The 12,814-nt window shown below is 39.2% G+C and overlaps 1 protein-coding gene across 2 annotated transcripts in view; it reads left to right on the top strand.

Moving 5' to 3' along the window:
* Positions 1 to 12,814, top strand: part of MSR1 (macrophage scavenger receptor 1) — a 79,484-nt gene that overhangs the window by 40,484 nt on the left and 26,186 nt on the right. The window contains exons 8-9 of one of the 2 annotated variants that reach the window (XM_080796887.1): positions 8,712 to 8,765; positions 11,186 to 12,594. In XM_080796887.1, coding sequence (XP_080653013.1) covers positions 8,712 to 8,765; positions 11,186 to 11,229 — 98 coding nt within the window. In that variant the 3' untranslated portion in view covers positions 11,230 to 12,594. Of the gene's footprint in view, positions 1 to 8,711; positions 8,766 to 11,185; positions 12,595 to 12,814 lie in introns of those variants that run through there. The other variant, XM_080796886.1, reaches the window with a different exon arrangement.

The following is a 12,814-nucleotide window of genomic DNA, read 5'->3' as shown; positions in this document are numbered from 1 at the left end:
AGAACAAAGAGAATGGAAAGCCTAGCAAAGAAAAACAAGCAAAGTATAAATACCCTTTTAACCCAAACTGGCCAAACCCTGGAAAGTTATAGTTAGCAATCTACAGATAGGTCAGAAATCCTATTCTGTGCAAGATAAACTAACTGCTGTTATGTGTTAGTTCTTAATAAACTACATTGTTCAAGCTCTTTAAAATTTATATGTGATGACATTTTTTCTACTCCTTAGGAAAAGGAAGTAGCCTACGCTTGAACTGTAAAATTTGCATAGAAATTTTAGAAAGAGACAAGCTTACTGTTTCCTAATTTCAAAGTAAATGACGACTGAGAGAACAGGAGCCTTATCACTGAGGTGTTTTTTAAAAATAGTTTTTGTTTTTTAGACTAGTTTTAGGCTTAGAGAAAAATTGCACAGAAAATACAGAGTTCTCATAAACCCACATCCAGTTTCCCTGTTAACGTCATTAACATGGTGTATTTGTAATAATTGATGAACCAATATTGATACATTATAAGTAATTTAAGTCCACAGTGTAGAATTCACATTCGGTTTTATACATTCTGTGGATTATAACAGCTGTGTAACGACATGTGTCTACCACTGGAGTACAATACAGAGAACTTTCACTTCCCTAAAGATCCCCTGTAGTCTACCTACTCATCACTACCACACTCCTTCTCAACTTGGCATAACCACTAATGTTTTGACGCTCTCTGTAGTTTTGCCTTTCCCAGAATGTCATGCAGTTGAAATCATACCAAATGTAATGGTTTCAGATTGGCTTATTCCATTGAACAGTATGCATTTAAGCTTCTCCATATCTTTTGGTGGCCTGATAGCTCATTTATTTATAATGGTCCTTATATTGTAATGTATGGGTATACCACAGTTTGTTTATCCACTCACCTATTTGAAGGACACCTTGGTATTTCCAGGTTTGGGCAATCATGAATGAAGCTGGCAACATGAGTTGACCTATAAGTTTCATTGCTGGGTCTCATGGTAAACTACCTGTGTTTAATTTTATAAGAAGCCACCAGAGTGTCTTCCAAAGTGCTGGTGCCATTTTGCATTCCAACCAGCAGTGAATGAAAGTTAGTATTGTCACACATCCATCAGTGTTTTGGATTTTAGCAATTTCAGTAGGTGTGTAGAGGTATTTTTGATAGTATCAGTGTTTATGGACTGTGTCAATGGCAGTTGGGCTTGGAGAAAAATCAGCTAGCCACAAATAAGCAAGCTACAATCAGACCCAATTACCTGAACTGAATGGTAAATGTATATACCAACCATCTCTAAAACTGACTAGCTTTAATCAGGCCTTTTTTGGCAAAATGGGAAGAAGCGTTCATTTGTTAATGTGTTTGAAATTATCTACATCCTTCACGAATTGCCGAATTTCCTAAATGGGCAATTTGTGTGCAATAGATAAATATATTTAAAAACCCTGAATTTGAGAAAATTGCAAAGCTACTTATACTTTCCGAGATAATTCAAAATAATTCCATGAAGTGAGAAAACATATTTTATCTGTATTCTAAATTTAAAGCTAAAATGGCATATCTGTCTACTATCTCTCTCACATAGGTAGTCATTTATTATCTCTTGCAAAATCATGGTAAAATTTTGTTCGGGACTCTTTCTGGTACAGTCTATTTGTAACTTTCTATTTCCATTAAATCATAAGGGGTATCTTCATAAATGAGTATCACGAGGCACTCTGAGTAAGTCAGAGTTACTAGTCTGTCTTTCTTGGAAAGTCTACATAAGAAGTGGAAACATGGCAAAAAATTTAAGAATGTTAAGAAGGCTTCACTCCTTCTCACAACCATCTGTTAAATATAACCTTCCTACGTGGTCACTGACAACGTTAAGAATAACCCACAGAAGGGGCGCCTGGGTGACTCAGTGGGTTAAAGCCTCTGCCTTCGGCTCAGGTCATGATCCCAGGGTCCTGGGATCGAGCCTTGCACCGGGCTCTCTGCTCAGCAGGGAGCCTGCTTCCTTCTCTCTCTCTCTCTCTGCCTGCTTCTCTGCCTACTCATGATCTCTGTCTGTCAAATAAATAAATAAAATCTTTAAAAAAAAAAAAAAAAAAGAATAACCCACAGAAGAGACGTGTAACTAACTACAGCACAGTTTCGCGGATTTGATGAGAAATAACTTCCCTTTGTTTGAATGTCTATGTTTTCTCATACATTGTGCTTGGAGCAGAGGATACAAGATGAGCCAGATCCCCACCCCAGAGTTTTCTCCCAGAAATTTCTCACACTGACCCCTCTTCTAAAGTTTAATCAACAAGATCATTCAGTAACACTTATGTGCACTCTCTAACCTTAGGTGGTTCATTTGGGAAGAGTAAAGGTTTGTCAGAGTGGTTTGACTTTGAATTTCACGCCGGCACATCATTCTTCCATGTCCGTTATTTATCCTCCTAGGACACACAGGAATAGCAGAATATGTTTGGTACTTGACAGAAATAGCATAGTATATCCTACCTCCCCACCCATTTACCCTCTCCGTGCCTCAGTTCTTTTTTTTAAAGATTTTATTTATTTATTTATTTGACAGACAGAGATCACAAGTAGGCAGAGAAGTAGGCAGAGAGAGAGGAAGGGAAGCAGTTTCCCTGCTGAGCAGAGAGCCCGATGTGGGACTTGATCCCAGGACCCTGGGATCATGACCTGAGCCAAAGGCAGAGGCTTTAACCCACTGAGCCACACAGGTGCCCACTGTGCCTCAGTTTTCTTATGTAAAAAACCAGGGCTATTAAGAGGACCCATATTTCAGAATTTCTGCAAAATTCGAATAAATAGATGTCTTAAAGTGCTTCAGATAGTTCTGTCACAAAGCAAGTTCTGTAAACATGTTGGTAGCTTACTGCCTACACAAGCAGGACTTTTTTTCTACTATCAGACTCCTACAGTTCAGCACTTGCCCTCTAATCAAAGTGTTGGAGAGAGCATTTATTGATTCATTCACCAAGCCAACACAATTTTATGAGGGTTCACTGGGTGCCCTGCATGAATATAGCACAGCCCTTAAGGAGCAGGGACAGAAAAATGCAGAAGCAGTTAGCTGTAGTGCAGCGTGGTAAGTAATAAACATTCATGAATTAGGACAAAACACTCTGGGAACAGAAAGTAGAGGCACAGCAAGGTCATGTGTTACAGAGGAAGTCCTGTTAGTGCTGTCCTAGAAGACACACAATAGGCATTGCCCCTGAAACTGCTGTAAGTCACTAGACTTCAATTTTAAAAAAAAAGGTACAATTTCTTTAGTCCTCAAACGTGACCAGGCATTAGAATCACCTGTAGGAGGCCCGTCTGGGTGGCTTAGCAAGTTAAGTGTCTGCCTTCAGCTCAGGTCATGATCCCAGTATCCTGGGATCCAGCCCCACATTGTGGGGGTTGGGGGGGGGGTCCCTGCTCAGCGGGGAGCCTGCTTCTCCTTCTTCTCCCTCTGCCTCTGCCCCTCCCTGCTGCATGTGCTCTCTCTCTCTCTCTTTAGCTCTGTACTCTCTCTCTCAAGTAAGTGAATAAAATCTTTAAAAAAAGAAAAAAAAAAAAAGAATCACCTGTAGGGCCTGTTAAAACAGGGTACTATGTTCTATCCCCAGAGTTTCTGATTCAGTAGTTTGGGGACTAGGGCTCCCTTGAAAATGTTCAGTCCTCACAAGTTTCCAGGTGATAGTGATGATGCTGTTCCAGGGACCACACTCTGAGAACCGTATCTTCAGGTAAAGAAAAGGAGTGGAGAAAGAGAACACTGCAAAAATAAATAAATGAATGAATGAATGAATGAATGCATGCATGCCAGGGCAGAGGCAGGAATTCGTTTGACAGAAGATATTCTTAAGACATCACTGCCTTATTTAAAAACTCAAATTTGGGGGCACCTGGGTGGCTCAGTCCATTAAGCATCTGCCTTTGGCTTAGGTCATGATCCCAGAGTCCTGGAATCAAGCCCCGCATCAGGCTCCCTGCCGTGCTTCTCCGTCTGCTGCTGCCCCTGCTTGTGCTCTCTAGGTCTCTCTCTGTCAAATGAATGAATAAAATCTTTAAAAATAAATAAATAAAATTTAAAAAAATAACTCAAATTTGGTAGAAATGCGAGCATCAGTGTCTGGTACCACTTTAGTTATATTGTACATTAAAACAATGAATAATAGAGTCTCTCCTCCAAAAGAGTCCAAAGAAGGTAGTAAAATTAGAAATAAAATCCATTAATTGTCATCGTCTAACTAATGACACAGCCTGGACTATCTGAATGATATTGAAAGCATTGGCAGATTTCAAAGGAAAAAGTTTGAGAAAGAGCACCCTATTTTCTTTTCTGCTCTCCTTCTCCCCAACCTGTGCCCGCCTTTCTACGTATAATGCACACTTACCGTGTACACAAGGTGCAATGCTAGCACCAGGAAATGAGAGGTAAATAAGACACAGTGGTTAACTGTCCTTAACCGAAGGGGACGACTTTATGGTGTCTTGATCTATAGGGTAGCGCAGTTGCAGTCTGACCTACCTACTTCAAAAAGTTTAGGAGTATCTAAAACTATAGACCAAACAGATTCATTTATTTATCTAACAAATAATCACAGAATTTTTTCTCTGTGTCCTTCATGGAAATATTCATAGATCAGTGAAGGTATGGGTTTGGAGTTCAGGGGAGAGCCCAGAGATAGAGAAACAAAGTTGTAGCTATGATTATATGAATGTTTACTGGCATCGTTGGTTTTAATACTATTTCGTGAGTAGACAGAAGAGAAGCCGCCGAGGATGAAGCCTTAAGTAGTGAAGGTACAGGCTGAGCAGTAAAAACAAAGCAGTAGATTGAACAGAAGCAGCCAGAGTGAGGAAAGAAATCTGGGGAAAGAGTGATGAAAAAATCAAAGGCGAGGAGGAAGTTTTAAAAGATGGTCAAGTGTGTCACGTGGGTGGCTCAGTCCGTTCGTTAAACATCTCCCTTCAGCTCAGGTCATGATGCCAAGATCCTGGGATCGAGTCCCACATCTGGATCCCACATCTGCATCCCACATCAGAGGGAGCCTGCTACTCCCTCTGCCTGCTGCTCCCTCTGCTTGTGCCGTATCTCTCTGTTAAATAAACAAAATCTTAAAAAATAAAATAAAAGGTGGTCAAATAAGGTGAACTCTACAGAAAGCTCTCTACATTGTTGCTATAAGGACCGTGCCTTATTGAGAGAGGTTTCAGTGGGGTGAGTGGAAACCAGATGGGGATGCTCAGAGCTGAACTGCTGATGAGGGTCAGGCAAGGACAGGGAGCCAAGGCTGGAGTAATCAGACTCTCAGAGAAGAAAGAAGTCTGGTTTTTGTTTGGTATGTTTGCTCCTTTGATTTTTTTTTTTCTTTGAAAGAGATTTGAATACTGTTTAAATACTGATGATAAGATAAAGGAATGGTTGAAGAGACAGAGGAAAGAGGGTAAGGTTAGTGAGAAGGTTGAAAGTGGAAACTTCAGGAAATAGGAAACAGTTGTAGGCTTAGGAAGGAGGATGTTCACACCTCAAATTGAAGTAGCCAAATGGCTGGGCTAATTATGATGTGTCTGTAAAAATAACTAACCTCCTGTCTAGCTCATAGAAGGGGCACTAAAAATGCTTGAAATTATAATGATGTTATTGAAAATACCTTCCCTTATATTTAAAGTTAGAATGTCAATTTAGTACATACTATTTACTTCTTATTTTTCAACGGCTTTCAGAAATATAAGTTCCTTATTTTTGATTGAAGAGTGTCATTTATGAAAGAGTATTAACTCCAGGTTTTGGCAAAGCCCTTGGGCTCCATTTTTAGCCAAAGGTATCATTCTAAAGGAGGCTGTTCTTTAGCAAGGATGTTTTTGATGTGTTCACCTGCAAGAAAAAATTTCCAAGTGTCCTCTGTGAGGAGATCTCTGAATCTGGCTAGAGGGACATAAAACATTTGTATTTATTGATAAGAAGAAAAGTTTCATTTTATTATTTTTTAAAAAGTGGTATAAGATAAAAGAGCAATTTTTTTTTAAACCGATTTTTTTATTTGTCATAGGATCCTAGAGCTATCAGGATTTAAGTGAGTCATTCACTCAGTGCCCTGGCTTGAGCAAGCATTTCTATTCTGAAACTATCCCAAACCAGTTGTGGTATAAAAAGACTCCTAAGAATGATGTACAACTTCTTCCTTTTTACTAAATGATGCTAAAATGTTCAAATTAAGCTCATTTATTACCTTATCTTTTCTAAGAAGAATTAGAGCTGATCATTACACCCTTTTAAATCCCCCCTCCTAATTTTTGTTTAACATCTTAGACTTTTTCCTCTTGGGAATCTGAAAGTTAGGTACTATCTCCCAAAAGTATATCATAAAAAAATATATCTCATAGTAGTATATCATCAAAAAAATAGGAAGGGTTTTGAGTACTTTTGTAAATTTATGACTTTTTTGCCAATTTCACATTACCTGCAATGACTGAATCACAATTAAAAAGTGAATACAATTATGTACAGTGTAATCATATATGCAAAATGATTAGAGACATTCTCTCCATCATACTCTGATAAGGAGTGGTTGGCATTTCATGAAATCTTCCCAATAAAATTTTAATTTGAAAAAACTTACACTTTTTAAGTGCTCAATCTCAGTTCTCATGTTACTTATCAGCATAATTTTGTATTTTTAATTTGATAATTGGGGATCAAAAAATCCTTAAATGGTAAATAAGAACAAATGTTCACAAAGACAGATGAAGACAGAGTAAACTAAATTAGGGAAAGAAACAAAAACAAAATCCAAATAAAAATTAAAACTTTATAGTAAAATTAAAAGTAATTGTGCCATGAAGAGTGAACAGAGATGACAAAGTCCTCTCTCATTCACCGAGACTAAAACCACAGAGAGACCATTCTAGCTAAGCTTTGGGAGATGTAAAACTATAAGAGCTACTACCATCTCTTCTATTCATCTCTTCATGGGCAAGATGCTTTATAAATATTGTTGCTAATTTAAGAGAACTCTCCTATCGAGGGTGTTGTTTTCTCATTTGATGGAAAAATAAGCTTTTAGTTCAGAAAGGTTTGAAAACTTGTTTTGAGCCACATACTTGGTAAGTAGCAGAGCAAAATAATTCAAATAGAGATTTCTAAAATTGCTGTTATCATGCTTTTATAAAGCCATGGGTTTTAAACTATGTCCTGTTAGCTCTTGGATGAAAAGGCAGAGGGTCTTAATTTGGTTGGGGGAAATCGAGAACATTAACAAAGATTCTGGCTTAAGAGGTACTCGGATCAACCCCATGTATATGCCGAGAAGGTGATTACTTGCAAGGTAAATATTTGAGGAATGTTAGAAGAAGAATCAATACACAAGAATAGCCCCACTCTCATAGTGGTAAAGATGACATCTTTACCATTAAAATCTGTTGGTACTAAAACATGATCTTCTGGGTGTACCTTTGAAAGTGGAGCTGTGGATAAATCGTCACCAATAGCAAAGATCAAGGTCTTAACGGTGTTTCCGGTACCTCTCTGAAGTCCTGACCCTCATATAAAAGGATAGTATTTTGGGGGCACCTGTGTGGCTCAGTTGGTTAAGCGTCTGCTTTCCACTCACGGTCTGGGATTCAGCCCCGCATGGCCCCCCTGCTCAGAGGGGATCCTGCTTTTCCCTCTCCCTCTGCCTGCTGCTCTCCCTGCTTGTGCTCTCCATTTCTCTGTCAAATAAATAAAGTCTTTAAAAAAATAAATAAGTAAAGGAGAACATTTGTACCACACCCTTCTGTAAACAGATGGGGTTTTCAAAGCCAAAGCCCCTATAGGCTTAGATGCCCTTGAGACCTTCCAAGCTTCCCCCAGGATGAGCTCATCAAGATCTTAGCATTCCAGAAATTCATTCACAGTCCATCTTTGGGATTCTCCCCTCTAAAGAAATGGAAAACCAGATAAAGTATAGTGGGAAATACAGAATCAAGGTTTCAGATGAGATGCAGGAGACAAAGCTTCCCAGAGGAGGGAGAAGATCAAAGTCAAAGGAAGAAGAAAAACAAGATGAATAAGCCCAAGAAGTGCCTACCTCAGTTTTGTCTGCTTTAGGAAAATGGGATATCTAATGCCCTCGTAAATAATTTGAGCTAATGGAGTAAGGGACCTACCCAGAACACCGACATGTTTCTCATAGGACTTTAAATTGATAGCCGTTACATCTGAAACTAATGATACACTATCTATTAACTAAGTGAATTTAAATAAGTTAAAAAAGTTTTTTCAGGGGCGCCTGGGTGGCTCAGTGAGTTAAAGCCTCTGCCTTCAGCTCAGGTCATGATCTCAGGGTCCTGGGATCGAGCCCCGCATCGGGCTCTCTGCGTAGCAGGGAGCCTGCTTCCTCCCTCTATCTCTGCCTGCCTCTCTGCCTACTTGTGATCTCTCTCTGTCAAATAAATAAATAAAATATTTTAAAAAAAGTTTTTTCAATAGTGAAAATAAGGTGATAGCCATTATTATTATTATCAACATCAATATTATTACACTTGAATATTTACAGGTTGTGGTAAGTTGATTCTAGGTTACCTTGGGATTAATGCTCTGTCTACATTTAAAGCAATTCATTTTTGTCTCCATTTACAGCAATTAATTTTTTAAATAATAAATTGTCCTAATTACAAAAAAAAAAAAAAAAAAACCCAAAATCGTTGCTTTTTTGTTTGTTTGTTTTCAAGGATATCCTGGACCAAAAGGCCAGAAGGGGGACAAAGGGAGTGGAAGCATACTAAGTAAGTTTATGGGTCCTTGTTTTTATGTGTGCCTTGTCATCAACAAGCTTGCCATCATAGTGGTCTGGGCTCAAGGCGAATGTGGGGAACTTCAGCATCGACCCAGAGAGTTTCTGTGGAAGTCAGCCACAGTTGTCTCCAAAAAAGCATGCTAATTGGAGTAAAACAAATAGATTAAATTATACAACTCTGAGTCTCATGACCCATTTGTATTTTGTTTTCATGATGAGCACAGTTTTCTAAAAATTCCACATAGAAAATTGTGCCATTTTCAAGCTACTTTCAGTCTGCTGAAGGAAAATCAAGTTTATGAATAGAAACAATTATATCCTCCTTACCTACTGACTGAGGAACTGAAAGGCTCCAGCTAGGAATCTGGACGATCTGAAGAACCCTGGCCAACCAATTCTCTGATGCCTGGGGTGTTTGTGTTTTGCTTTGTTATACTAAAAACTTGAAAAGTTGTGTTCTATATCCTAGACCTTCAAAATTGCAACAGAATAGATTTGACACAGGGAACTCTGTTGATCGGATGCTGACCTCATACACTGGCCCTTAAAAACAAAATATTAGATGAGATGTCTTCACCATGCCATGCTCTAAGTCAGTTGTTGTGTGTCTAGGCTGAATCCACACAGATCAAGGGAAAGGATTATGAAAAGGAACTGAGAAATCCTCCCTCCCGTGTTCCCAGTAGGAGCTGTGTATGATGTGTATGTGTGGGTGTCTGTGGGGATAGCAGCTGCTGCACACACACACACACATACACACACACCCCGCAATGATAATCTCTACCCAAACAGGGTCTGCTTTAGATAGATTATAGCTAATCCTTTATTGTACCAAAACTCTAACATTTTTTAGTTGTAGTTATTATTTTAAAAAGAGTACCATGGGCCGTCTGGGTGGCTCAGTGGGTTAAGCCTCAACCTTCGGCTCAGGTCATGATCTCAGGGTCCTGGGATCGAGCCCCGCGCATTGGGCTCTCTGCTCAGCAGGGAGCCTGCTTCCTCCTCTCTCTGCCTGCCTCTCTGCCTACTTGTGATCTCTGTCAAATAAATAAAAAAAAATTTAAAAAAAAATAGAGTACCAATTTCTCTCCCTTAGAGCAGAAGGAATTATTTTCACCTGTGCTGTGTATGGATAGGGCCCTTAGAGAATTTAGAATCACCACCGTGAATCCCAGCCATTCAGGTATATAATGTAACTACCTGATGCTTTTCACAATTGTTGCATTGTTGATGTCGCTTCCCCCTGAATTGACAACATTGAATATTGTGTGTCTGCTCACAGTGCTTTAGCGTCATTCCGTGATTATTAGTGTTGTTACTCTTATAGTAAGAAAATGGAAACATTAGTAGACCTTTCATCCTTTGTGTCCATTTCTTCTTTAATGTGATCACTTTTGTCTAGTGTAGTACTTTCTGCCCTACCTAGACTCCTTTCTCCTTGTCACTCTAGTTATTTTCACTTGAGCTCCTTGTGTAACTCTTTTCCCTAGCTTCCTGTTTATCTGTCTTTATCTCTGCCTTTATCTTTATCTTTGGAGCGGTTTTTATCTTTTTCTCTTTTTGCTGAGACTTTCCTGAGCTACTTAACCTTGACTCTGGGTAAGCTTGGCAGGTAAAGAACTTCTCTGTTTTGGAGTCTTTAAACCAAACACCCACCCAGTCTTCTGGTACCTGAGGTTATCAAATGCTTTGAACACTTTTTTTTTTTTTTTTATCTGTTCAGAAATGGTTTCAGTTATAGCTATTTTCATGGCTCTTTTGAACTTTATGCTCACACTTTGTGAAAGCAACAATATATTTCTGTGTATAAATGTGTTTATGGCCTCCCGATTTCCCTCCGTGCACCGCCCCCATAGAGTAGATATAACTCCATTATGTTTCAGAAAGAAAGAGTCATAGGTACAAACATCTGTACGGTGTGTTCTGCTTTTACCTCACTGAGGTTAATGTGTCAGTCACTTGCCCATGTCGGGACATGTGGCTCTAGCTCTTCTCCCTCAGTGACTATGCAGTACTCCGTCATATAGCTATCCCGTAATACATCATTCTGTTCCCTAGTCATGAACACTTGATGATTTTTGTTGGCCATGGTTTGGCTTTAATAAGCAGTGCTACATTCAGCAGTCTCATACATGACCTTGTGGAACCATTTTATAATAGAAAATTTGCTAGGAGTAGAACAAATCAATAGTTCAAAGGTGATGTGCATTTCACAAGTTGATGGTTTCTTGTGAATGGCTCCAGAAAGGCTGTACCAATGTATTGTGCATGAAAGTGCCTGATTCTCACCACCTTCTGTTAGTTCTGATAAATAATTAATATGGAGTTATTTTAATATACATTTTTAATATTTTTATATTTATATATAAAAAGAATAATCACTGATTTCCTTTTTTACATCCGTGTCAGGACCGGTACAACTCCCTGATCGTATGTGGGCAGGGCCCTTTTAAGATCAGGTGGGTTGGGCAAGACACCCTCTGCTACCATCTCATTAAAAGGCCCTTCACCTCCGGACAAGTCATCAGCACAACCGACTCCAAGATCCCTCTGTGGCTCCTCCAAATGACTTTGGTTCCTGTGTGGTGTGCAACTTCCACATGGCTTTCTCTGGTCCTTTGTGCTCTTTGGGCCTCTGTTTCCATGTTCCTACCTCTCCCCACTCCAAGACGCCACCATCACCACCATCTCCTGGCGCCATTAGCTGGGATGCTTCCCATGTACTGACTGGCGGGCTGCTCATGCTAGTTCTCAGAGCCAGGCCAGAAGCCCTCTGCCAGTCACTCACTTCATGTCTTACTGAACCCAACTTAACCCATTGGGTTCTAGGAGACATGGCTACTGATTCTAGGTGGGTTCTTGACATTCAAAAACAGTATTCTCAGTAAGTAATAGGGATATAGAAAAGAAAATGCATTTGTTAATTCACTCATTCATTCATTTATGTTCATTGCATACTTCCTGGAGCTGGACATAGGAGCTAATAAGATGACCATAGCTTCTCATCTTACAGAGCTAATTGTCCCTGGAAGCCCTAGACATGTAAACGGGCAATTCTGCAATACAGCAGAACTATGTGAGGGGAGGAATAGGGCTCTACAGGTGTTCAGAGGAGATCATTATTAAATTCCTTAAAATATCAAAAAGTAAATTGATTTTGATTAGCTTAGTTTACTTTCTTGTCTTCTTATTCTACAAATTACACCTTTTTTTTTTTTTCGAGTTTATAGTGAAGTAAAGTGAAGCTTAGACAGTTTATTGAACACATTTAGACCAAAAAAACAGAACTTGTTTCCTTAAATGACCTGGCTATCTCAAGCAAGAATATTGTGGCCATGAAAATATAATGCTGAAATGTTTTATTCTAAAAAGCCTCCTGTACGACTACACTTTAAATATTAATTATAGATCCTGAAGATGAAGAGATATTTCAGTAGACCTGGAGATATTTTGTGTGGGTGAAGAAAGGGATAAAAATGAGAAAGGGGAAAATGTAAGAAAAGACAGCCCCCTCCCCCCCAAAAAAGGAACAGGGAAGATTTAGTGTAGTGTGATATGTGTGTAGGTCTCTGTATTAATTAATTAACAGATCACATTTTCACACCTCTCATTTCTTTCAAGGTTTACAAATAGTCCCGAGCTTCATAGTCTTGAGTTTCTAGTAAATTCTAAGTTGTGTGTCCGTGTGTCTGTCAGCCCTTCCATTCCCTCTCCTGTAAAATGGACTTCGTAACACCTACCTCACAGGGTTGTTGTGAGGATCACATAAGGTCTTGTGTGGGCAGAGATGCTCTGTAAAACCATTTATAAAGTGCTTTAAACACATAAGGTATGCTTCACAATGGTCTCTCTGAACTGGAACCGCTCTTCCCTGCTGCTATCGTGCAGACATGTAAAATCTGTAATCAGAGCAGGAGGGAAAGCAAAATGAAAATGCGAGAAGCCAAATAAATGTCACGGACAAAAAGAGAGATGCTAGAGAATAAGATAAGATTTTACCTTAGATAGAGCAACGCCAGTGTGACCAGATCGCAAATC

Source organism: Martes martes (assembly GCF_963455335.1).
Source record: "Martes martes genome assembly, chromosome: 2".
Classification (NCBI taxonomy): Eukaryota; Metazoa; Chordata; class Mammalia; order Carnivora; family Mustelidae; genus Martes; species Martes martes.
This window is presented reverse-complemented; position numbering and strand designations above follow the sequence as displayed.